The sequence below is a fragment of the Leptidea sinapis genome, chromosome 47 (genome assembly GCF_905404315.1).
Source record: "Leptidea sinapis chromosome 47, ilLepSina1.1, whole genome shotgun sequence".
Taxonomy (NCBI): domain Eukaryota; kingdom Metazoa; phylum Arthropoda; class Insecta; order Lepidoptera; family Pieridae; genus Leptidea; species Leptidea sinapis.
In genome coordinates, this window is record NC_066311.1 from 3,530,970 (window position 1) to 3,556,637 (window position 25,668).

General features: G+C 37.6%; 1 protein-coding gene across 3 annotated transcripts in view; it reads left to right on the forward strand.

Moving 5' to 3' along the window:
• LOC126978086 (uncharacterized) overlaps window positions 1-25,668 on the forward strand; it is a 188,812-nt gene that overhangs the window by 132,980 nt on the left and 30,164 nt on the right. For 2 of the 3 annotated variants that reach the window (XM_050826802.1, XM_050826804.1), the window contains exons 4-12: window positions 3,654-3,880; window positions 6,291-6,360; window positions 9,551-9,686; window positions 17,113-17,331; window positions 18,113-18,267; window positions 19,624-19,800; window positions 21,551-21,704; window positions 23,723-23,824; window positions 24,843-24,953. In XM_050826802.1, the coding sequence (XP_050682759.1) occupies window positions 3,654-3,880; window positions 6,291-6,360; window positions 9,551-9,686; window positions 17,113-17,331; window positions 18,113-18,267; window positions 19,624-19,800; window positions 21,551-21,704; window positions 23,723-23,824; window positions 24,843-24,953 (1,351 nt within the window). The remainder of the gene's footprint in view (window positions 1-3,653; window positions 3,881-6,290; window positions 6,361-9,550; window positions 9,687-17,112; window positions 17,332-18,112; window positions 18,268-19,623; window positions 19,801-21,550; window positions 21,705-23,722; window positions 23,825-24,842; window positions 24,954-25,668) is intronic. The other variant, XM_050826803.1, reaches the window with a different exon arrangement.

Sequence of the window (25,668 nt, forward strand, 5' to 3'; positions counted from 1 at the left end):
GTAGATAATAAAAAAATACTGTTTTATAGGAATTTGCCAATAATATTTCAAAACATCAAGAATTATTTCGTAAAAAATGCTCCCTGTTGTTTTAATGAAATTGTTTTACAGCGGAACTATCAAACCGTGCGTCACTAAATTCTCTCATAGAGAATATGTCCATACAAAACAAATATTGAAAATAAAAATAATTATTAGTCCCAAATCGAAATAAAAACTATCCTACCTCTCAAGTTGGACCAAACAACACTCCATGAAGTAATCCCCATTACAATCCGTTCATTAGTTTAGGAGTCCATCGCGGAAAAACAACGTGTCACGTAATTTATATATATTAAGATAAATGTGACTGCTTTTAAAATGTGCAAAAATATTTGTAAATTGTATAAGTGTTTATAAACAAATTTATGAACGATGCGGGACTCGAACCCGCGACCACTCGCGTTCCGTGCGATTGCTCTTCCACTGAGTTCGAGTGACGTATCGTTGATGAATCTTGTATATGTCTTGTTCAACTCTCAGGTTGTGGCTTCACCTACAGGTTCTACTTTACAGGTGATAACCTGCTCAACCCCAATATTTGCATATTAGGATTTTGAATTGAGATGTCGCTCTTGAAAATTAAAACAATAAATTGAGCAGCTTATCAACTGTAAACTAGATCCTGTAGATGAAGACAGACCCTGATAGTTGAACAGCCATATTACACAAGATTTATCAACGGTACGTCATTCGAACAGTTGACTCGGAGGTCGAGAGGTCGCAGGTTCGAGTCCCGCATCGTTTATAAATTTTGTTTGTGTAATTAATCCCAGAATTGAGGGTTATCACTTTTAAAATAATAAATTGTTTGTATAAGTGTGTTTAGTTTTTGTAAATAATACGATTATGATGCTGGCGTGTTAATATCGTGATAGGATATTTTCTTATCAACTCTATCGTTAAAATTGTTCAATAAAAAAAGGTTATATTTCTGCTTATAGCGTTACGTAAGTTATGAATAGATAGAGCGTCTAAAACCACTTCGGTTCGACGTAATAGCATTTTTGCGGGTAAGATAAAAATGATTCAATACCTACTTATACGTACCGCTATTATCTCTTTACTGTTATTATCTACGTGTTTGTCCTACACGGCTGGCTGTTAAATATTATAATGCCGGTGAAATAATAGACACGATATTACCTTCTTAAGTCTGAGGGCGATGACGGGCGCAGTGTGATATGATTAGGTTGCTATTGATCGGTGTAATTTAATATTTGAAGTAATAGGGTCACACTGGAGGTGGGCGTATATGCAGACCGTACCTAGCATTGGTATAAGTCGAGTTGATTGTGCAAATATAATGTGTATTGGGGAAATGATATTTGGCATCGCCCTGCGAGACTGAAATTCTAATTATTGGATCCAAAATAACACCAAAATTGATCGGCTGTCTTTGCGCGGAAAAATTGAACGAGGGCAGTGTGAATTCGAGAATGGACGAGAAGAGCCCTTCCACATCTGCGCTGGAGGGACGATATCCACGGAGAAGAAGGAAGAAGAAAGATTTGACGCCTAAATTGAGAGTTGAATCACCAAAAAGCCTTAATGATGAAGATCGCCTATCGTGCTAACGAATTTAAAACCGAAATGATTTCGTAGAAAGCTATTCCTTGAGTTGAAATTAACCTTGAAACTTAACAAAGAGAATTTGACTCTAGACCCACAGCTCCGCTGAATGGATGTTAACCGACCCATGGAGGTCTTAGCTGGATGATTTGGGCAAAAGTATACCGAGAGTGGAAGAAGAAGGAACTAACACCTTAATACCCTGTGCTTCCCCGGGGCATAAAAAGAATACGGAATCCCCGGCCCGAGGGTGTCGTTAAAGGTGACTAAGGGCATTTACCAGTGGGAGGCTTCTTTGCACAGGATGCCGGCTAGATTATGGGTACCATAACGGTGCCTTTTTCTGCCGTGAAGCAGTAATGTGTAGGCATTATAGTGTTTCGTTCTGAAGGGCGCCGTACCTAGTGAAATTACTGGACAAATGAGACTTAACATCTTTTGTCTCAAGGTAACGAACGCAATAAAAGTGCCGCTCATAACTTTTGGGTTTTTCACGAATCCTGAGCGCCAGTGCATTGTAATGTACAGGGCGTATAAATTACCATCCGTTGAACGTCCTGCTCGTCTGGTCCTTTCTTGTAATAAAAAAAGGTCTTAACTTGATGATAAGGGCAAGAGTGGAAGAAGTACGAAATGAGACCCAAACGCAATATCGAATCACCAAAAGGCCATAATTACGACTATCGCCTGTAACGCTTGGACAGGCTTTAACGCACATACGTGTATGTGAAACCGAAATAACTCCATGAAATACCATCCCAAAAGTTGCAATAGGCATTGAAACTTTCCACGCGAAAGTTGTGTCGAACAGTATTTGTACATTAAGTTAGAGTCGAGTGAGGTAAATGCGGAGCGACACGGTAACTCCGCGTTGGAAAGTTGAAATTGGTGACGCAAAGTTTGTGCACGCCGGGAGTATTATGCTCTGGTAGCGCCATGATTGGATTGGGAATTGGGATCTAGTGAATCTCTTGTTTTGTTATCATTACACATTTCTGATGGATCGGGTATTAGTTTTAATGAATTTTCGTACGAAGCTTACGTTCTGCGACTCTGTATCGCATCGACTAGTGATACTAAAACTGCTTATATTACATAACTGATTAAAGTACATCCACCGACAAATTCTTATCGGTTCTTCTCCCCATATCAAAGCCCCTTTACGAACTGATGTAGCTTCATGACGCCTACCTAGTGTTTTTATAATATGTTATGTTATTTTCACTCCCTCTACTTAATTCCTTTAAAATACTTCATAAAAATTTCCTAAGAATACAATAAGCAGCTTCTTTTGGCCGAAGTATACACAAATAATACCTTTAATAGAAATTGACGTGGTATCAGTCGTGATGAATACTTTTGCTACAGATATTGTTCTATCGCTAGCACTGGACGCGGTTTGACTGACGAATCTGACTAATTCTTCTGCCTACCCTCATTGGACCTATGCTTACTAATAAAACTTACGAAATCGAATAAATTTACGACGAAACACAATTACTGTACCATTTAAGTTTTGGAGTCTTTGTTGCACTTTTCATATTGCGTATAGGCCGATATTTAATTCTGTGCTCCAGCACTCGATAATTTAAAGCACTTTCTCGATTTTTTTAATGTAGTGTCGGTTTGTTCTTGAAACACATAGATAATGAAACTATCCAGTTATTAAGAGACGTTGGGTAGAGAACAATATACTATGCGCTGTAGATGATATATATGTATAGGATTTTGCTCTACAAATTACCTACTATAATATATAAATACATATCATTGAAGTGTTTTATTGTATTTTTATCTAGGCATGCTTGACCGATAGCTTTATCAATTATTCAGTGTTCCAGTTCGTTAAGGTAACGTTAACGATAATGTCTAGCTATAGCTGGCTTAATGACATCTGTACAAGTTTTATGTAGCATTTGATGCAATGTCTGTTATAGGCATTTTGGTGGCAACTTCAGGAAGGTTGAGATGAAATTTTACACAGCTTTTAGTTAAAAATTTACGGTAGGTTTTTAGAAATTGAAGGATTTTGTTTTGTGCAGTGTGGGAGATAACAGAAGCCGGCGCGAGGTGGCGGCGGCGGTCAGTGCTGCGGGCACGGTCACGGGCGCGGTCACTGGCACGGTCACTGGCACGGTCACCGGTGCGAGCACGGGCACGGGCACGCGGAACAAGGGCGTGCACGGCGCGGGCGGCACGACGACGGCGCACAGCAAGCAGCTCGCGGCGGGCGGGGCCAACCACCCGGCCCAGCCGCAAGGTAACAAACGTATGATCAACCAATTGTTGTTACCTCCTATGCTCTTGCGCACTTCTGTTCGCCTGGTACTTGCGTGGTGCGAGTGTTCAATATTTTTATTCAAAATAGGATCACTTATTGAAAGTTAAAAACTACCAGCCATGCCTCAGACCTGAGAAGAATTGGCGCAACAAACTCAGCGGGCTTTTTTTTTTTCATCATAAAAATATGTTTACAACATAATATTGTACAATACTAGTATTATTTCGAATGGGTGGTAGTTGACGTCCAATAAGTGATTTTAAATCCTATGTTCTAATATCACAATTCCACTTTCTCCGTGTTTAATTTTATTAACACGTTAACTCACATTGCTTGCATGTCTATAATAATTCTAAAGTATCAAGTCAACTCTCTAACGAACTATATGGTAATATATTATTATTTTAGAACTGTATAAAATTGAATAAATGCAGCTTTTCCAGTATCGTGAATCTTGTTTTTTTTTATGGCTTCGGTTATAAACAAGTTTGCGATTGGATCTACCCTCAATATGCATATAGGCATGAAAACAGATTCATGTATTTAATTCTTTATATATTGTCACCATGGCATTCATATAGTACGTAACTTAGTGTTGTCAAATTATATTAATTAAAATAATACTTTATTTATAACAACTAACCAACCAGCCTAAAAATATACAAATAATTATAAAAAGTTTTTCCGAGAAAGGCACTTAAAAACTCATTATCTTTTTATATATAAGCATGTGTTTATTGTTTCCATTTTAAATGTGAAGCTAAGGTCATTAAAGTTGTAATCATGCTTAATTTAATTTGCATAACGGTTATATTTAAAACCGTTCTGTTGTTTTGGTTAGTAGGTATAAAGTGCGCGGAGCATTTAGATTTTCGGACAATGACCCATTATTTTCTGTCCCTATCTATCGCTCGCGTTCAATATTTTCCATCTCGCTCATGCAGTCCCGAAGGATCTCCGAGCGAATATTCGAATCGGGTTTGAGGTCAATGTCCGAAATTATTTCTGCTTCGAGGCCGCTAGATTGGTATACAAATTTCAACCATCCTACAAGGAGGTAACAACGAGTTTTGTTTATCGTGTACACCCCGTTTGTAGTTTGTTTGATATTTTTTGCATGGACCGTTCCATTGTAGCGTGAGAGGAAAAAGTAGGATGTTTACATTTTGTTACTGAAACTTTAAAGTGGATGCATTCGAAAACAGCACTTATACACTACAGTATATAAGCATATTTTTGAGTAACAAAATTGATAACACTAAAAACAGATCACGTGAAAATGACGTCAAATGTTGTTGTTTCATCAAGTTAATTGGACATCCATACATTTTCCTCTTATGTAAAGCGTAGTATTGTTTTATTGACAATTTTGCACGAATATTTCATGCTAAGCACAAATTTTATATGTTTTTAATAGCTCGTAATGAGATTTTACTTAATTTGCAATGTTTTTGAATGTTTCGCAACGTAGCCTCAAGATATTACTTCTTAATTTCCTAATAGAACCTTATTATTTTATGAAGACTCGGTAATTTTTTCTCGTTTCGCAATGTATTTGGATAGCGAAAGATGTTTTTGTAATTTTAGTAACTTACATTGTTAGATAATTTTTTAGTTTGTTAGCATAATTGTCTTTTCGAGATTTTTACTCAACAGATTCTACCGTATCAATCATGGTTTTGAAACGCTGTTTGACATCAAATTAAATCCTAATCTCTTGGATTCTAAATGAACTTTCTTTTACATTTAACTAAAACTGGATTGACTTTCTTTCCTGGTATTTCCAGGTCGATACAACATGGGTGCCTTGTTTCCTCTAATTCTAAAAGAGCGTGGGGTGACGGTGAAACGTAGGTACTATTATGTGACCCGCATCCGGGTTAAGTCACCTGGTGTTAAGTGATCACCACCGCCCACATTCTCTTGCAACACCAGAGGAATCACAAGAGCGTTGCCGGCCTTTAAGGAATACGCTTCAAAAAAAGCGATGTCGTATCGTCCCAGAAACACCGCACAAGGAAGCTCATTCCACAGCTTTGTATTACGTGGAAGAAAGCTCCTTGGAAAGCGCACTGTGGAGGACCGCCACACATCCAGATGGTGGGGATGATATCCTAACTTGTGGCGAGTCGTGCGAAGGTGGAATTCTATTTTTCCATATCGTAAATCTTGGTATTACTTGTTCAACTCTCACGTTGTGGCTCCCCCAGCGTTCATAAATTTTGGTTACAAATTTAATTTGTATATTAATTAATCCACGTTTGAATGATTTTATTTATATGCTAATGTTATATTTCGGTAATTTTCATGCGGGTGCTGTGATCGGCGACGTGACTTTATCAACGCGAATTGGAAAACCTCAATACTACTATCATCAATCGCCGACTCCGCTTGACAGGTTCTGGCTGTGGTAGCGATGGAGACTACCAGCTGGTTCAACATGAGGTGCTCTACTCCTCGTCCAACAGGTAAAAGACATATCTGAAATTATTAAAACTTTCGTCAGACATTATCGGTGTTATTACGAAAAATAGTATGTTGGTATATTGTGCAACAAGGGCGATAAGTTGTCGATTGCCCACGAAAGCGGAGTTGAACAGCGGTCGTTCGCTTGAGACTCCATATTTTGTTTTTAAACTTTTGTATAACTTAATGTATAATTTGATTGAAAACTAGCTGACTCAGCAAACGTTGTATTGCCGATATTAAAATCACGATACAAAAGTAACTGTTGATCGTAGATGTGTGAAAATTTGAAGTTGTATGTATTTTTTAATGCTGACTCATAATAAAATAAAAAAATGTCTATAAAAAAATTTGGCGTGGACCACCCTTCACATTCAGGGGGATGAAAAATAGATGCTGTCCGATTCTCAGACCTACCCAATATGCACTCAAAAATTCACGGTCAAGCCGTTTTGAAGGAGTTTAACTACAAACACCTCGACATGAGAATTTTATATATTAGATGAATTTATGTTGGAACAAAATCTGACACATAAACACAAAAAAGTTTATGAAAACAAAATATATGCTTAATCTTAATACTCAACTTACTTAATATAAAAGTAAATAAAGCAATACTAAATGTGGCACTGGTCTTCCAAAACTGATAACGACTTACATAACATAATGACCACAACACTGATTTTCAATGATCCCATTGTGTAATGTTTGGTGCTGAACTGACATATTTTAAGAGTAAAATATAATTTAATTGTGGCAATAAAATAAATGTTATAATATAAAAGAAACATGACAATTGATAAGTCGTGTAAATAGCCTACACGTTTACAATAATTATTATTGTTATTGAAAACAAAATTAATATGGTAATGGAGGCTGATGTACTATATTATGTTCCTAATGATGAATCCTCGAAAAACACCAATATCATAGAATTATCCACAGAAATAAAGGCGCACGTACCTTGGCGGCTGGCTGGTGATGAAATTTAAACATTGCTCAAAATTAATGTAATCTTTTAATGATAATGTAAAATACAATCTGACCATGCACTTTGTTTATCTTTAATCTAGATGGAGTGGGAGACTCCTTTGCACAGGATGCCGGCTAAATTATGGGTACCACAACGGCGCCTATTTCTACCGTGAAGCGGTAATGTGGAAGCATTGCTGTGTTTCGGCGCCGTAGCTAGTGAAATTACTGGGCAAATGTGACTTAACATCTTATGTCTCAAGCTGACAAGAGCAGTTGTAGTGCCGCTCAGAATTTTTAGTGTTTTTCAACAATCCTGAGCGGCACTGCATTGTAATGGGCAGGGCGTATCAATTACCATCAGCTGGAAGTCCTGCTCGTCTCGTCCCTTATTTTGATAAAAAAAAATTCTAGATAATAAATTTAATTTATACTATAAAATTCGTATCAACTTCATTGCATAGAGTAATGTGCCGTGTGTTACATGAAATAATAATTTATATCGTCATAAAACGTTAGTATCTTATTTCGAAGTCTAATTAAAATTTAACGAGGGTCGTATTTATTGGCCAATATTAGGCAAGAGTACCGCTGTTTAAGTGTTCATTAAGTTCATTAATTCGATGCTTTTTAACGATAGTGTAGACATTTCATTAGTAAAATAACTTTAAGATGATTAAGAAAAGGAATCGTTTGATATGATTTATTTTGCGTACTGGATGGCTTTCGTGGAATGTATCTACTATCTTATATACTAGGTATATAGTCTCTGTTAGCGAGTGAGTATATTCTGTTAATTAATTTTGCTTTGGTTAATTGCCCTTAAGAATTTTTGAGATTTCTTTTCTTAAGCTCTTCTTTTTATCTTTATTGGTATTGTATCTTTTTTATAATTATTTTTAGAGCACGTGGTATTTAAAAAATCACCATGTACACAAATAAAACATATAATATATAATATATTTTTTTTATGGAAAAGGACGACAAACGAGCGTACGGGTGTTAAGTCATTACTGCCGCCCACATTCTCTTGCAACACTTGAGGAAACACAGGAGCGTTGCCGGCCTTTAAAGAAGATGTATGCGCTTTTTTAATATTACCCATGTCGTATCGTCCCAGAAACACAGCACAAGGAAGCTCATGCCACAGCTTTGTGGTACGTGGAAGAAAGCTCCTAGAAAACCGCTTTTCGGAGGAACGCCACACATCTAGATGGTGGGGTGATAATATTATAGTTTGTGGCGTGTCGTGCGAAGGCCGAATTCGACGGTAGGAATCAGGTGAAGCAGCTCTTCGGAACACTCCCCGTGATAAATCCGGTAGAAGAGAAGCGACTTCTCTACGCAACGCCGGGTGATCGAGCCGTTCACAGAGCACTGGGTCCCCGACAATTCGAGATTTTGTTTTAGTCTCTACATTTTGTGTTGTAAACTATTTAGTTATGTAACATTGTGAGGCTACATCAGTAGGTGCTATATTATTTGTGTGTGTTTTTAGATATCAGTTACAATGGATGTTACGTTTAGCAAAATAAAATTAGACTACAATGTAATAATACAAGTAACTACATAAATACATCAACTCTAACAATCATTCGTTTTTATCGGGGAAAAAATCCTCCTTCTAGCAATTACGTTTATGTAGTCTGACAAAACAAACTCATAAAATAGGTGGAGATGATTCATCTTACAATTGTTTACAACGAGAACATAGGTAAAACGATTTCGCGTAAACGTTAACATGATTGTATTTTCTTTTTTTTTTATAACAATAAGAGACGAGACGAGCAGGGCGTTCAGCTAATTGTAATTTTTCGCCCTGCCCATTGCCAGTGCCGCTGAGGCTCTGAGCAGCACTACAATTGCGCGCGTCACCTTGAGACATAAGATGTTAAGTCTCATTTGCACAGTAATTTCACTAGCTACGATTTTACACATGATGGCAGAAAAAGGCGCCGTTGTGGTACCCATAATCTAGCTGGCATCCTGTGCAAACGAGATCCCACTGGTAAATGCCCTTAGTCGCCTCTTACGGCACCCTTGGGCCTGGGAATACACTATTTTTTATGCGCCGGAGAAGCACAGGGCCAAACTTGGCTTAACTTGGATGTCACTAAATTGTATTCTAAATTAATGAATCTGATATCAAAACCATCACTCTATGCACGGTTCTCAAGCATCAGATGTTTTAATTCTCTCATTGGTGTGTGTCCATTTCAGGTACGAGGTGTTGGAGTTCCTCGGGCGGGGCACCTTCGGTCAGGTGGTGAAGTGCTGGAAGAAGGGCACCAACGAGATAGTCGCCATCAAGATCCTGAAGAACCACCCCAGCTATGCCAGACAAGGCCAGATTGAGGTTAGTTAAATGTGGGCTTCATATTTCCCTTGGTAAACGCCAGTTAATCTCATAAATTATTGGCAATTTCACTCTCGACTCCTGTCAACTCAGTCGCACGTGACCATGAAGATATAATGCACGCGACACGTCAGAATATATAAATCATGTTAATTATTGAGATAATTAATATTAATACTCCATTTCATCATATCACACAATTTATTACTTTTAAAAAGTATTTAATATATTTATAAATAGGTATTTCGTCAGTAAACGCTTCTCGTCACGAATAATGTTGTGGGTTTGTATAGCAATCAGGGACGTTGCAACTTATAAAAATAACCTGTGTTCAGGTGTGGGGTTCGAACCCACGTTCCCTCTCGGGAACCGTAGATTTAATCTGGCGCTTAGACCACTCTTCCAACATGACTTGAAAGCAGTAAGTAGTTGAAATTATTGATACAGCTTCACCCCTACTTCGCGGCCGGCTGCAATGCGACATGCGATAGATGCACGAAAAAAATTGAGGCAATGTAATAAAACTTTCACTTTATTAATTAATAAAATTGCTTCAATCCTAGTCTACAGAGGAGAGTGTAAATTAATTAATATAAATATTCAGTTTAAAATAAATATAAGAATGGGATTTAGGCAATAATAATGGCTCAGCTCCACTCCAGTGGACAGGCAGCATTAGAGTGATAATCATATTAATCTTATTAAATCTTTGTAGTAAACTATTATCCGACAACTTCGTGCGCGACCGTCCCACGGGGTGGCAGACGTTGGCGGGGACGGGGAAATAAGATGTCAGCGGGTAGCGGGTGGTGTTGCGGAGAAGGGCATCGTGTGAGACTGCCGCTACCCGCTGTTTTCTTAGTACCTTAGTAGACTAGAGCTAAAAGTGGGGTTTCCTAGTGGGAGGCTCCTTTGCACAGGATGCTGGCTAGATTTATAGGTACCACAACGGTGCTTATTTCTGCCGTGAAGCAGTAATGTGTAAACATTACTGTGTTTCAGTCAGAAGGGCGCCGTAGCTAGTGAAACTACTGGGCAAATGAGACTTAACATCTTTTGTCTCAAGGTGACGAGCGCAATTGCAGTGCCGCTCTGAATTTTTTGGCTTTACAAGAATCCTAAGCGGCACTACACTATTATGGGCAGCGCGTATCAATTACCATCAGCTGAACGCCCTGCTCGTCCCGTCCCGTATTTTCATTAAAAAAAGCACCGGAAACGGCAATTCGGAGATTGATACGATACCACCCCGATGTCAACAAGTGTTAGTTTTCTCTTTAGTCTTCTATGGTTCAAAGCCCGTGAAATTTAATGCAAAAAAAAAAAAAACAATATCGTTCGGCACTATAAATCATAACTTTTGTGCGTGGGATGTGTTTATCGATAAATGGAAGCGGCGATTCATAAAATTGTTTCTCGCCGCGCGCCGATAAACATTCGATCAACTACATCAAAAGAAGCGTGTCACTCGCGAACGTATCGCGGTAATGGCGGTCTTTTGAAGTCGATTGCCAATTTATAATTAATAGGACGTTGCGCGTATTTAGTGCGTTCAACCTAAAGAGATATATTATATTTATGTTACAATTTACTGGAGTCTGATCATAATTACAAGAGATGGAAAGTATGAGAGTGTTATTGAAAGAAGAGTGAATGCTGGAAACATGGTGAATGGAGCTTTGCACTCCTTTATGAGCAGGCAGAAGGTGTCTAACACGGCTCGTTTGGCTGTACATGAGGGGGTGTTGGTTCCAACACTCATGTACGGACGTGAAAGTTGGGTATGGCAGAAGAAACATAAAAGCAGAATAAATGCAGTTGAGATGAGAGCGTTGAGAAGTATGATAGGAGTTAAACTGAGTGACAGTGAGTTGTGGTCTGAAAGAAGATGTTGTGACAAAAATTGTGAAAGTATGCCGAGATTGTTTGGCCATCTCGAAAGAACGAATGAAAAACGATTGACCAAAAAAGTGTGTAAGGCCAGTGTGAATGAAAGTGTTGGAACGGCTAGACCTAGACGGACGTTTCGAGACCAAATCAGGGACGTCTTAAAAAAAGGCCAGGTCAAGAGTACCCTAAACCGAAGAGCATGTATGAAAGGAATAATGAAAGTGGACGAAGCGAAACAAGTATGTAAGGATCGTAGCAAGTGGAAAGGAAAGTGGTCTGTGCCTATCCCTACAGGAAAGAGGCGTAATTATATGTATGTATGTATGAATGTATAATATACTAAAGTATGACACGACCTGATAAGCGTGACTAATTTTTATTTAAACAATTTAACAAATTTTTGTAACAATGTTTTTAAAGTGATAACCCTCATTTCTTGGATTAATTACTAAAATATTGGGGTTGAGCTAGTTATCAACTGTAAATTAGATCCTTTAGATGAAGCCACAACCTGAGAGTTGAACAAAGCATACAAGATTTTATAAATAATACGTGACTCGAACGGTTGGCACAGTTGGACGTGCGCTCGCAAAGAACGCGAGACGTCGCGGAATTGAGGCCCGCATCGTTCATAAATTTAGTTTATTAATTTAATTTGTGTAAATATCAGTTATAATTATTCCTTTCGCCGTTCGTTACGTATCTATAAGGCAGTACATACTTAAAATAGAAGATTATTTACACACGAGTTTTACTCACAAAAGAAAAAAAATGTTTGCATAAAATTAAAAGAAATATTTATTCATCATAATGATCTGTCTGTCACTTTTTCCAAAAAAAATTCAGGCAATTTTTTCAAATTAAAGATACACTCTCCTTGCCCTTTTTTCAGCAAACTGATTTATTAAATCATTTACGCTTGTGATTGATGACTACTTTTTTTTTAACTTTTGTGATTTGTGAAATGAAAAAAAATTTGGGAAGTTTTTATTAATTTTTGCTTACGTACATTTGGGGCCCTCGTGGCTCGGGTGTCCCGTAATCCGTTTAATTAATTGATACGGCGGTAGCTACGCCCCTGTATTTCATTCAAAATATGAAGTCTGTTCCGAATATCGAGGACGAAGTTTGGTCCGAATATCGAGGATAAAGTCGCGGGCAGAAGCTAGTATTATTATAAATAGTGTTATATTAATTATTGTGAAAGCGGTAACAGTATCCGCGACATTTCCTAGAAGTTGCGTCCATTAGTGTCGCCTGGCCGGGCCAAGATATACGGCGCACGGGAAAAACTTCACAGTATCATCAATTATCGTGTTATTTGTGGATGTTTTGACATGAACTAACTGTTTATAGCTGGGCTATGTTCAAGATTATTGTTGTTTAAGAGCCAGATGAGGTCAGTCATCGTGGACGGTTCACAAACATGATGAAGAAAGACGGTTTTCGCAAAATTCCTTAGATAAGTTTTTCGCGCCTTGCTAGGAGGCTGGTAGTTTTCAGAATAATGATCAAAAAATAAGGTTTTCGGAAAAATCCTTAGATGAGTTTTTCGCGCCTTGCTAGGAGGCGGGTAGTTTTAGAATAATGATCAAAAAAGAAGTGTTTCGGAAAAATCCTTAGATGAGTTTTTCGCGCCCTGCTAGTAGGCGGGTAGTTTTAGAATAATGATCAAAAAAGATGTTTTTCGGAAAAATCCTTAGATAAGTTTTTCGCGCCTTGCTAGGAGGCGGGTAGTTTTAGAATAATGATCAAAAAAGAAGTGTTTCGGAAAAATCCTTAGATGAGTTTTTCGCGCCCTGCTAGTAGGCGGGTAGTTTTAGAATAATGATCAAAAAAGATGTTTTTCGGAAAAATCCTTAGATAAGTTTTTCGCGCCTTGCTAGGAGGCGGCTAGTTTTAGAATAATGATCAAAAAAGAAGTGTTTCGGAAAAATCCTTAGATGAGTTTTTCGCGCCCTGCTAGTAGGCGGGTAGTTTTAGAATAATGATCAAAAAAGATGTTTTTCGGAAAAATCCTTAGATAAGTTTTTCGCGCCTTGCTAGGAGGCGGGTAGTTTTAGAATAATGATCAAAAAAGAAGTGTTTCGGAAAAATCCTTAGATGAGTTTTTCGCGCCCTGCTAGTAGGCGGGTAGTTTTAGAATAATGATCAAAAAAGATGTTTTTCGGAAAAATCCTTAGATAAGTTTTTCGCGCCTTGCTAGGAGGCGGGTAGTTTTAGAATAATGATCAAAAAAGATGTTTTTCGGAAAAATCCTTAGATAAGTTTTTCGCGCCTTGCTAGGAGGCGGCTAGTTTTAGATTAATAATCAAAAAAGATTATTTTCGGAAAAATCGTTGGATGAGGTTTTCGTGCCATGCTAGAAGGCGGGTAGTTGTAGGATATTTGAAAATATAAATGTATCTTTTTTTTAAATAATAATAATAATAATCGTTTATTACAATAAAATACAAAAACATATGATATATAAACTAGTACAAACAAAAAATAAGGCCGTGCGTTTTCCATACTGTATACATATCATAATAAAACTGAAAACAAATCTTTATGAACGATGCGGGACTCGAACCCGCGACCTCTCGCGTTCCGTACGAACACTTACCAAATAATAAGATATTGCATTATAATGTCGTGCCCAATCTACTCGAGAAGAATAATTATTTATAATAATACTCGCAAATGTTACATGCAATACTAGTAGATGAAATACTGTCCTGTTCTTAACTTCTTCCTTGTGCGGTGTTTCCGGGACGATACGACATGGGTACCTTCAAAAAAAGCGCGTACACCTTCCTTAAAGGCCGGCAACGCTCTTGTGATTCCTCTGGTGTTGCAAGAGAATGTGGGCGGCGGTGATCACTTAACACCAGGTGACCCGTACGCTCGTTTGTCCTCCTATTCCATAAAAAAAAAACATATGCATTCAATACTACGTCGAAGTTTATAATTTAATCAAATTTTATGATTTAGGATTCTTATATGTTACAATAGGTTTGTATTTATAGTATACAAGCTGCGTCGACAGACGTTATTTTGTAGATAATAAAAAAATACTGTTTTATAGGAATTTACCAATAATATTTCAAAACATCACGAATTATTTCGTAAAATATGCTCCCTGTTGTTATAATGAAATTGTTTCACAGCGGAACTGTCAAACCGTGCGTCACTAAATTCTCTCATAGAAAATATGTCCATATAAAACAAATATTGGAAATAAAAATAATTATGGGTCCCAAATCGAAATAAAAACTATCCTATCTCTGAAGTTCGACTAAGCTGCACTCCACGAAGTAATCCACATTTAAATCCGTTCACTAGTGTAGGAGTCCATCGCGGACAAAAAACGTGTCATGTAATTTATATATATTAAAATTTATATCATAAAGAGGGATTGCTGAAAAACTAAGGAATAAAAGTGTTGTCGGCCTTTATGGTGAGAATGCTTAAGTGTTAGCAATGTTGGGCTTATTCACCTACTATTCGGTACGATTCTCTTAAATGTGTTATTTCGTTCTCCGTTTGCGTCCAAGAACAACAAGTCTTTATTTATATTTGGATAAATACATAATTTGTATTTAATTGGGGCGAGTTAATAAAGTAGTGTGATGACGTCAGCGCCGCTCCACCTAGCTGTTCCAACTCTGGCACGGCTCCAGCGTGACTAAATATGAGTGTTTGCTTCGGGCGCGTCACCCTGTCTGCCACCAGACGTCACGGTTATAAGGGCTGACTGCACGGAGACTCAGAGTTTTTAAACCTCTTGTAAAATTCTCAAGTGTAGGGTTGTATTATAATGACGGTAGTTGTAAAAAGTAAGGTTTTTTTATGAAAATAAGGGACGAGACGAGCAGGAAGTTCAGCTGATGGCGTTAGATACGCCCTGCCCATTAAAATGCATGGATTCTTGAAAAATCCAAAAATTCGGAGTGGCACTACAACTGCGCTCGTCTTTTGTTATATAAGAGATAAACTCTCATTTGCCCAGTAATTTCACTAGCTACGGTGCCCTTCAGACCGATACACAATCATGCTTACAAATTTCTGCTTCATGGCAGGAACTTATACTTAAAGTACAATCAGTTTCGCATTATATCACACTCAGCTAAGTTTTCCGTAAGCAAAATCTTAGTACGCTCAATAAAATATCAGCCTTAGTGTCAGCAGTTGTTTTACATTGCTTTAATCATGCTTGTCCACAGAAAGAAGGACCTGGATCAGTAACCTATTATTTATTATTATTTATTTATTTATTTTAGACAACAATAGGTCCACATATAAATGTTAGTGAAACAGTCTTAACCTATGTTAGGAAATACAATAATAAATTACATATATGTTAGTAACAAACTTATTCTATATTAGTTGATACAATTAATAAACAGACATCCAGTGCGCTTTGAATGCGCTGTCCTGTCTGTCGGCTATCACCTTCAAAATAATATTGGGACTCCTCTCCAACCTATTTTTGACGGAGGCGATTCTTTTCCGTATGATTGCGTAGAAACCATCGACACGGTTCTCCACAAACATACCGAACGCTCTACAATACCGAGGCAGTCCCAGCAAGCTCTCTTATTTCAAAAAAACAATACGTATTTTATTTCTCATATTTCATTGGTCACGTAGCAGTAAAACCGGGTGCAACAGCTCTTTTCAATATATCACAAAATATAAGTAAAGTTGAGTGACGTCACTGTCCTTATTCTCTTCTCGCCTTATCAGAAAGCTGACTATGTAGGTTGCGAGTATCGCGCTAAGCGAATCTCCGTGGATGTGGGTCGTCGTGCACAAAAGGTCGCCTGGTATTTTGGGATAAACATACAATATGTTTGATGTATGAGAGCATAATGGGGCCTTTTAAGCGTATTGCGCTCACGAAGTAGTGCGGCTATCGCGTTTAAATAAAATAAATTTTTGAGGTTTAAAAACGCGTGTTATTTCATATTATAATGAATTTCGGAAAAAGTCGGCTTGATAAAGGGGAAATCGCAGGCTTATCATCGTTTTATTAGCTGTTATTTACGTTGCCTTGATTAAGTTTTCACTCCTGAAGTGGTGAATCTTTTGGCAAATGCCGTATTTTTGAACTTCCCGCTAAGGATTACTTTTCCCCCCTTTTACCAACTGGAGTAAGAACTTCGCCTACATCATTTTTTTTGACTTAGAATAGATAAACGTTTAAAAAAATTGGACATCTCTTTTATAATACAATGTTACTTGTACAATATTTATTTAACTTTAATCAAAATAGGTTCATAACACCAAAAATAATATAATTTTCCTACATATAGGTACTATATGTTTATCGAAATTAGAACCCTATTTTTGAATGTTTTCTCTTTATGACGCTGTTATGTCTCTAATAAAAGAAACTACTTCGTATTAACAGGACAGGATAATGTGTTTAGTAGACGAGAAACTTATGCTTTTACTAGATTTTTTTAAAGTACATTTTGGATCTTCACCAATAGAGAGGTCAAGTGGGGGGAGAGTATAAATAGCCACGTTGTTTTGATAATCGCTTGTCCAGGTGTCGATCCTGTCGCGACTCTCCCAAGAGTCAGCGGACGAGTTCAACTTTGTGCGGGCCTACGAGTGCTTCCAGCACCGCTCGCACACGTGCCTGGTGTTCGAGATGCTGGAGCAGAACCTCTACGACTTCCTCAAGCAGAACAAGTTCTCGCCGCTGCCGCTCAAGTACATCCGCCCCATACTGCAGCAGGTCTTGACAGCGCTGCTCAAGCTTAAGGTGAGGCCCTCATAAACGTTAGGGCACGTCTATCCCTTCCCATAAAATATGGCAAGGGAAACGATGACACGATTCAAACGTCGACAACTTGTTGGCAATGATCATAAAATGTTTTTTTTCGTTCGCTTCGTTCAGCTGATGGAAATTAATACGCCCTGCCCATTGCAATGTTGTGCCGCAGGATTCAGGATTCTTGAAAAAAACATAAATTCTGGGCAGCACAACAATAGCGCTCGTCACCTTGAGACATAAGATGTTAAGTCTTATTTGACCAGTAATTTCACTAGCTACGGCGCCCTTAAGACCGAAACACAGTAATGTTTACACATTACTGCTGCACGGCAGATATAGGCGCCGTTGTGGTACTCATAACCTGGCCAGCATCCTGTGCAAGGGAGCCTCCTACTGGTAAACCATTTTGAACTAGGGTAGTTTTTATATAATGAATTAGGGATGTAATTTTATTATTGACACGAATTACATCCCAAAACTAGGCACTCGCTGTAAAATCATGCCAGACATCGATAATTTAGTCTCTTTATTTATTAAGCGTTAATTTCAGCTATTAACGCTGAGCAGCACTGCATTGCAATGGGCATGGCGTATCAATTACCATCAGCTGAACGTCCTGCTCGTCTCGTCCTATATTTTCATATATAAAAAAAATCACATTAACATATACGTGTGTCGTTATTGCTATGTTTATCCTGTCAGCAGGACGGCTTTAAAATGTAGATAAGAAAATACAAAATAACACATAATAATTGATTTATTTCTGCAGCAATTGGGTCTGATCCATGCGGATCTGAAGCCAGAGAACATAATGCTGGTAGAGCCCGCGCGGCAACCCTACCGCGTCAAGGTCATCGACTTCGGCAGCGCCTCCCACGTCAGCAAGGCCGTGTGCAACACCTACCTGCAGAGCCGATACTACAGGTATGTCTAGTGTCTTTATAACATTTGAAGAAAAGGCAAGTTTAACTGAACCTGATAAAGTTCTGAGTAAGTTATACACCCACGGGTTACTCCACTAGAGGACCCAATGGAGGTAATTGCTGCTGTTGCAGTGGGTCAAATATTGGACAGGAAAGTTATGTCTCTGTGAACGTAAACTGGATACGAACACAGGAGACTGAAGAACAGTACCGCTTTCCACTTTGTTTTGCAACCCTGACCAGGGCTGTCTCATTCTCCGTGTGTGCGAGCAGTTAAGCACGCGCGAACTTTGCTCGTCACCTATGAACGTGAATAAAAATGTAGGTTAGTAGCGCGGTGCGATCTGTATTGCACCTTATTGTATGACTGCAAGAGTCCCCATTTCTTTGATTGATTTCGCGGAGGGAGCCGTTTCTGTATTTGCACTATAACATATTCATACATAAGTCTCGGTACGGAGGTATCTTACCAACGCACCTACACTAGCTACAGCTCCCTTGCACGCCTAAATACAATGCAATATGCTCCAACATGTTGTAAGGTAACTTACTGATAACTAACCTAACTGCAGAACAGATACTGGTATATCTTCTGAACCCGGTTTCGTTTTTGAAAAAGCAAGACCCCTATTCTCAGGACCAAATTCAAATAGGTTTGTTCAAAAAAGATAAGTACCTTATAAGAGTCATGATCTGACAACACCCATTTGAAAGTATATGCCACAGATTGTGAAAAACGGGCACAAGAAATTAAGCAGACTCTATTTTATAAATCAAATTGCAGTATATTTACAAATCATAGGGTATGGTAAATTGTAATTAACATTTAATACTTTAATTATAATGTTAACACCAGGAACAGACATAAACTTATAATGCCTATTACTCGGCTAAGTCGAGTTAGTAAGTCTTTTGTTGGGCGATGTATATGCTTTTGCAACAAGATCCCAGAAAATGTTCAAAACACAAGTATTACAAAGTTGAGTACGATATTCAGAAGATTGCTAAAAAACGTTTTTGTGGTAAAGGTTACTATAACATAAATTATACAATATTACATTGTAAACATATTTTTAATGAAAAAAAAAAGCCCGCTGATTTTGTTGCGCCCATTCTTCTCAATTCTGAGGCTATCGTTTTGGAATGGGTGGTAGTTTTTGCCCGTAACGTCCTGAAGGAACCCCCGGACTTTTTTTTTTGTTTTTTTTTTAATGGAATAGGAGGACAAACGAGCGTACGGGTCACCTGTTGTTAAGTGATCACCGCCGCCCATAATCTCTTGCAACACCAGAGGAATCACAGGAGCGTTGCCGGCTTTTACTTTCTCTAAAATTACAGTATCATTAATTATTTTCAGGGCACCAGAAATAATACTGGGTCTGGCGTTCTGCGAAGCGATCGACATGTGGTCCCTTGGCTGCGTGGTCGCCGAGCTGTTCCTGGGCTGGCCCCTGTACCCTGGCTCCTCGGAGTACGATCAGATCAGATACATCTCGCAGACACAGGGGCTGCCGACCGAACACATGCTTAACAGGTATTGTTTTTACTGCACTAACAACCCTGGGATAGAATTTCGATAAAAGCTTTATAATTATGTACGAATATATTTCTGTCTAAATAAGACTCGATTCCTGTTTTTCGGTATATAAATTGGGAGGCTCCTTTGCACAAGATGCCGGCTAGATTATGGGTACCACAACGGCGCCTATTTCTGCAGCAGTAATGTGTAAGCATTACTGTGTTTCGGTCTGAATGGCGCCGTAGCTAGTGAAATTACTAGGCAAATGAGACTTAACATCTTATGTCTCAAGGTGACGAGCGCAGTTGTAGTGCCGCTCGGAAATTTTTGGTGTTTTTCAAGAATTCTGAGCGGCACTGCATTTTAATGGGCAACGCGTATCAATTACCATCAGCTGAACGTCCGGCTCGTCTCGTCCCTTATTTTCTTAAAAAAAATATATTGCAGTACGGTCATGTAGAGACAATATGTAGAAAGTAGATTCCATTCCATCTAACGAGCACATCTTATTAATTTAAATAAGTAGTTTTAAATCTGCATGCTAAAAACAGACTTAATTATTTAATCTACGATATTTTGTCTTTTTTATTTTATCTATGGTTGGAGCTGTCATAGACCAGGGTCAGTAGACAGTAGGATGAAACCCATTGGTAAAGGACGAGAATATAATAAAAATTAAGGGAAAAATAAATTACGGGCGATCTGAGGTCGGGAAGTGGAAAAGGGGGGGTGTTTTAGGGTAGAAAACGGTTTATCTCGATTTTCGGCAAAACTGCAAGTCCAATGGCAAAAAGTTAATTGGCAAAATTGTAGGTAATAAAGAGATCTACAACTTTTGTAATTACACTTTTTTCACATAACCTCAAAATTTAGGTGAAAAATTCAAAAAACCAAGTTATTGGTTTTTTATTTATCTTTTTCAAAAAATTTTTTTTTTCTATGAAATTTGGTGAAAACTTCCTTATTGTGTCCCAAATACACTGTAATTTATTTGATTTAAAATATTTATTTTTTCGCCTTATTTTAACTTAATATCAAAAAAGCATCCTAATTTTCAATCGAAAATTCTGACGTCGAAATATCAGCTTTTTTCAAAAAGTTTGGGGGCTTTTTGTTCGTTGAAATATCTACTTTCTGATGGTGTAGAAAAATATAAATTACAATTGTAAATGTTCGGAAAATTGAAGTCCAACAAAAGGCATTTCATAAAGAATTCATACCTGTTGTTTCGTAGCAGGAAGGTTTTTGCCGGAAATCGAGATAAACCGTTTTTTACCCTAAAACACCCCCCCTCTTTTCCACTTCCCGACCTCAGATCGCCCGTAATTTATTTTTCACTTAATTTTTGTTATATTCTCGTTCTTTTCATTGGAAACCCATTGGGGTTTCATCCTACTATTATTTTGTTTCACTTTTTATCATTTTCAAAGGCTTCGGCACTGGTGTATCACCTTATCCACGATCTAAGAAAGTGTAACGCGGTTGTTAATCTGAATTATGATGTCTCGTGCTAAGCTTACAATTAGGCTTCTTGTTTCATATAATATAATTTGTGTAATATTAGAAATCTCTGTGTTTAACTTAAAACATCTCAATAAAATTGTTGAGTCAATCTTCATTCGTCCGCCCCCTTTTTATGAGAATGATCCTATTAATGGTTCATCATTGTACTGGACTCTTTTGAATTTCGAATGATTGAAAACATTAATAGAAAAACTTCCAAAAACCAAACTAAATTAATTGAAATGGTTATTGTAATTTTCAGCGCATCAAAGACGGCCAAGTTCTTCTACCGTGATGTGGACAGCACCTATCCGTTCTGGAGGCTAAAGACTCCTGAGGAACATGAATTGGAGACCGGTATCAAGAGCAAAGAGGCAAGGAAGTACATATTCAACTGTCTCGACGACATCGGACAGGTAAATAATTATAGGAATGCACAGAGGCATACATAATGTATGTATGTCAATCTTAATATATATAAATCCAGTGTCCTGATGTTTGTTTCCAGTGAACTCCTAAACTAATGAATGGATTTTATTGGGGATTACTTCATGGAGTGCGGTTCAGTCCAACTTGAGAGATAGGATAGTTTCTATTTCGATTCAATTGAAACAATGGGTACCCATAATTATTTTTATCTATATATATATAAAAATGAATTGCTGTTCGTTAGTCTCGCTAAAACTCGAGAACGGCTGGACCGATTTGGCTAATTTTGGTCTTGAAATATTTGTCCAGTCCAGGTTTAAAAGGTGAATAAATATGAAAATGCTCGGAATTAAATAAAAACAAAAATGTTGTTTTTCCCGTACCGTCGTTCAGAGATCAAATTGAAACAATAGTTTAAAATGAATACCTAATTAGAATTTCTATAATATTAAATATGTTTCCAACTTTATCAGGAGGTTAAAAATAAACTTAATTTTGTATACAGAACAACGTCTGTCGGGTCAGCTAGTTTCCAATATTTGTTTGTTATGGACATATTTTCTATGACAGAATTTATTGACGCATGGTTTGACAGTTCTGCTGTGAAACAATCCTACTAATATCTAGCCTTACTTGGCGTACGTCCGTGCATAATGGCATGTCGCTATGCCAACTTAATGACTGACTGGCTTGCCCTGCATGTTTCAGTATGAAAAATTCAAATTCAAATATTTTTATTCAAAAAAGGATGTGTCATCACTTATTGAAAGTCAAAAAGGACGAGAAGGACGTTCAGGTGATGGTAATTTATACGCCTTGCTCATTACAATGCAGTGACGCTCAGGATTATTGAAAAATCCAAAAAATTTCAGCGGCACTACAATTGCGCTCGTCACCTTGAGACATCAGATGTTAAGTCTCATTTGCTCAGTTATTTCACTAGCTACGGAGCCCTTCAGGCCGAAATAATGCTTACACATTACTGCTTCACGGCATATTTTTAGAACTACTTAATGCTTCGCTTGACACTATTTATTGGGACACTGTGTATATTCTGTTGCTCCTTATTCGTATCACCGACGTTGATCATATAAGTGATCTTTTCAGGAAAAACGCATTTTTTACAAAGATGACACTGAGCTAGTGCGACAAGTTATCCCGCTTCGCTCGTGACTCGTGAGTTCAACTTCGCTTTCGTGGATAATCGACAACGTCGCACGAGTTGCACATACTATTTTGTATCACAAATGCGACTATTTATGTATTAGTTCCGACTCCATATTAGTTTTTAAACTTCTGCAACCTAAAATATAATTTTATTTATTAAATTAAACTGTCAGACGCGTCAACCTCAATTCAGTTTTGATATTTCTAAATAAAACTTACTCAAACAACATTTGCATGCGACAAGTAAACTTTTCGCACTCTCTAGCGTAACGGGCAAACGGCTCTTTATTTTTCAACCGCAACGGCGAGCGCCAAGATACTACTTTTCCCACATGAGTAATCCAAAAATAATCTGAAACCTATTTCACATCAAAGTCATTATATAAAGTAAACACGGACTAGTAAAAAAATAAGGGACTCCGTGTCACCTTAGATAGCAGTGTAGCACTTAAACAAGCCGATTAACGTGTAAATACATTGCCCCACGCACACACTTACACTAATACAAGCCGATAGGCGGCCATTATGAGAATTGTCATCGTCTGTGACAGATCAGTTTGCGTCTCAATAAAATATTTTAAAAATGCCGTCGTGCGTTGTGAAAAAGTGTAAAAACGATATTATATAAGTACCTATTTGTGGCCATATATGATTATTTAAGGGAGAAAAAAATGTGTAACTAGTACACTTGCATAACGGTGCTTCACTTGCTAATATAACGGCGCGGAGTCCTTCTTTGTTTACTCGTCCCTGAAGGTAAAGTAAATTTATTTTTGTCGCATCCATAATTTAAAGTAATATAGTATATTTTTTAAACCGTTCCCTCTGAATGTTTCAGGTTAATGTGCCAACGGACCTCGAGGGAGGGCAACTGTTGGCTGAAAAAGCAGACAGGAGGGAATTTATTGACTTGCTCAAACGAATGCTCACCATGGACCAGGTTTGTGTTTGCGCTTATTGAATTACCCAAGTGTCTTACGGGTAACAATTCTTAGATAATTTATATGTATAGACAGAGCCTCTTGCTTCTAGAACAAAGTCAAAGTCAAAAAATCTTTATTCACTGTAAAACTTTATAAGTTATTTAGTGCAAGTTAGGATGAAGTACAAAAGTTACGATAGCATTCATGATGTAGAGAACATGGATAAAAATAGCCTAGGTTTATTACAATCCTTAACTGGCGATCCTAGATAGATTAAAATATAAATCTTTCTATATTTGGCATTTAAATAACCAATTGATGGATTTGTCTATTTATTTGTTTATTAGGAAGCCAACTTGCATACAAGTATCTTAATCTACGGACTCATTTAAAAATTATTTTATAATGTTGTACACTCCACTTTTAGGCTACCTCGAGATGCTTAATAGGTATATAATACACATTCTTTGCTTATCTAAAACTTTATATTTTGTATTACTTAAAGCTACAGACAATTTTGAAAAATATAACAAAAATAAAGCCACAAGCAAAAGGCTGATAAAAAATAACTATGTTCTTACCTAATAAACAAAAACCATCTTGCAGTACTTTCATATTTTTTTTTGACTTCTTTTATGAAACAGTAGTTTAGTTATCTCCCTCTTCAATCCATCCGTCGAATGATTCTCGGTTATTTTATATTCGAAAGTGAAGACAACGGCTTAAAGGGCGCTGATCGTAATGTCAACCTGTAACGGCCGTTCCCAATATTCATTCTATCTCTTACTTGAGATAAAAATCGTAATTATCGTTGACTTTTCTGTCCCAATAAACTTATCGACGGTAACTCACATTATCCGTACACGCTGTCTGTCAATGGGACGACGTATAGCTTACCAGCGATAGAAGTTTGTATGGAAATTGCAATTCACGCGAATTACTTATCGGGTATATTGGGACAGCTTCAGATTATTGACAGCTAATTACTGACAGTAGAAGGTAGTAATTTATCTTACTGTGTGATTTATGACACAGGAGCGGCGAATCACCCCGGGTGAGGCTCTGAACCACGCGTTTGTGACGCTGGCTCATCTGGTGGACTACGCACACTGTAATAACGTAAAGGCTTCAGTGCAGATGATGGAGGTACGAGACATTCACATTACAATTATTATACTTTGACTTTCGGTTTTAAAGTGCACTGAGATCTTTATTTTGTCGGTATTAAATGCGGTAAGCTGGCTATAATTCTACTACACGGCCACATTATTTGGGAATGATTTGATATTTCCTGGGATAGTTTTTTAAATTTGGGTTAAGTAATGGAAATCTACAAACTTGTTTTGTTTGCTGTCTTATAATTACGGACTTTTTGTTAGTAATTTTTAAAAGAGCATAAAATAGTATTAAATGAAGAAACAGTTTCGCCGTTTCTACTTTGTGAGAGCATCATTTGTTTCTGAAGTGCTAGTTACGAATAGTACTTATTTCCATTGCCATTGTCAAAGAATTGTTATTGAAAAATTCCGTGGGAATTATGAGAAAATAAATGCATTTGGGCTGGGCCCAAAGCTCCACGGACAGATGGCCGATGGGGACGTAAAGTACCGGAAGACGTAGTTATGGTAGGGATGGACCGATGATCTGCGGATCATGAACTCTTATTGCGATTCAATTGACAACCTAAAATGAACTGCTTTGCTATTTCGTGCCACGACGTGATTAGTGCGATCTAATTAAGGTTTTGTCAAATCAACTGATTAAATCGTAATGATGTCAATTGAATGTCAAAAATGTATCAAATGAATCGCAAACTTTTTTAGTTCGTTCATTCATTCGTACCATGAGGTGTTATTTCATC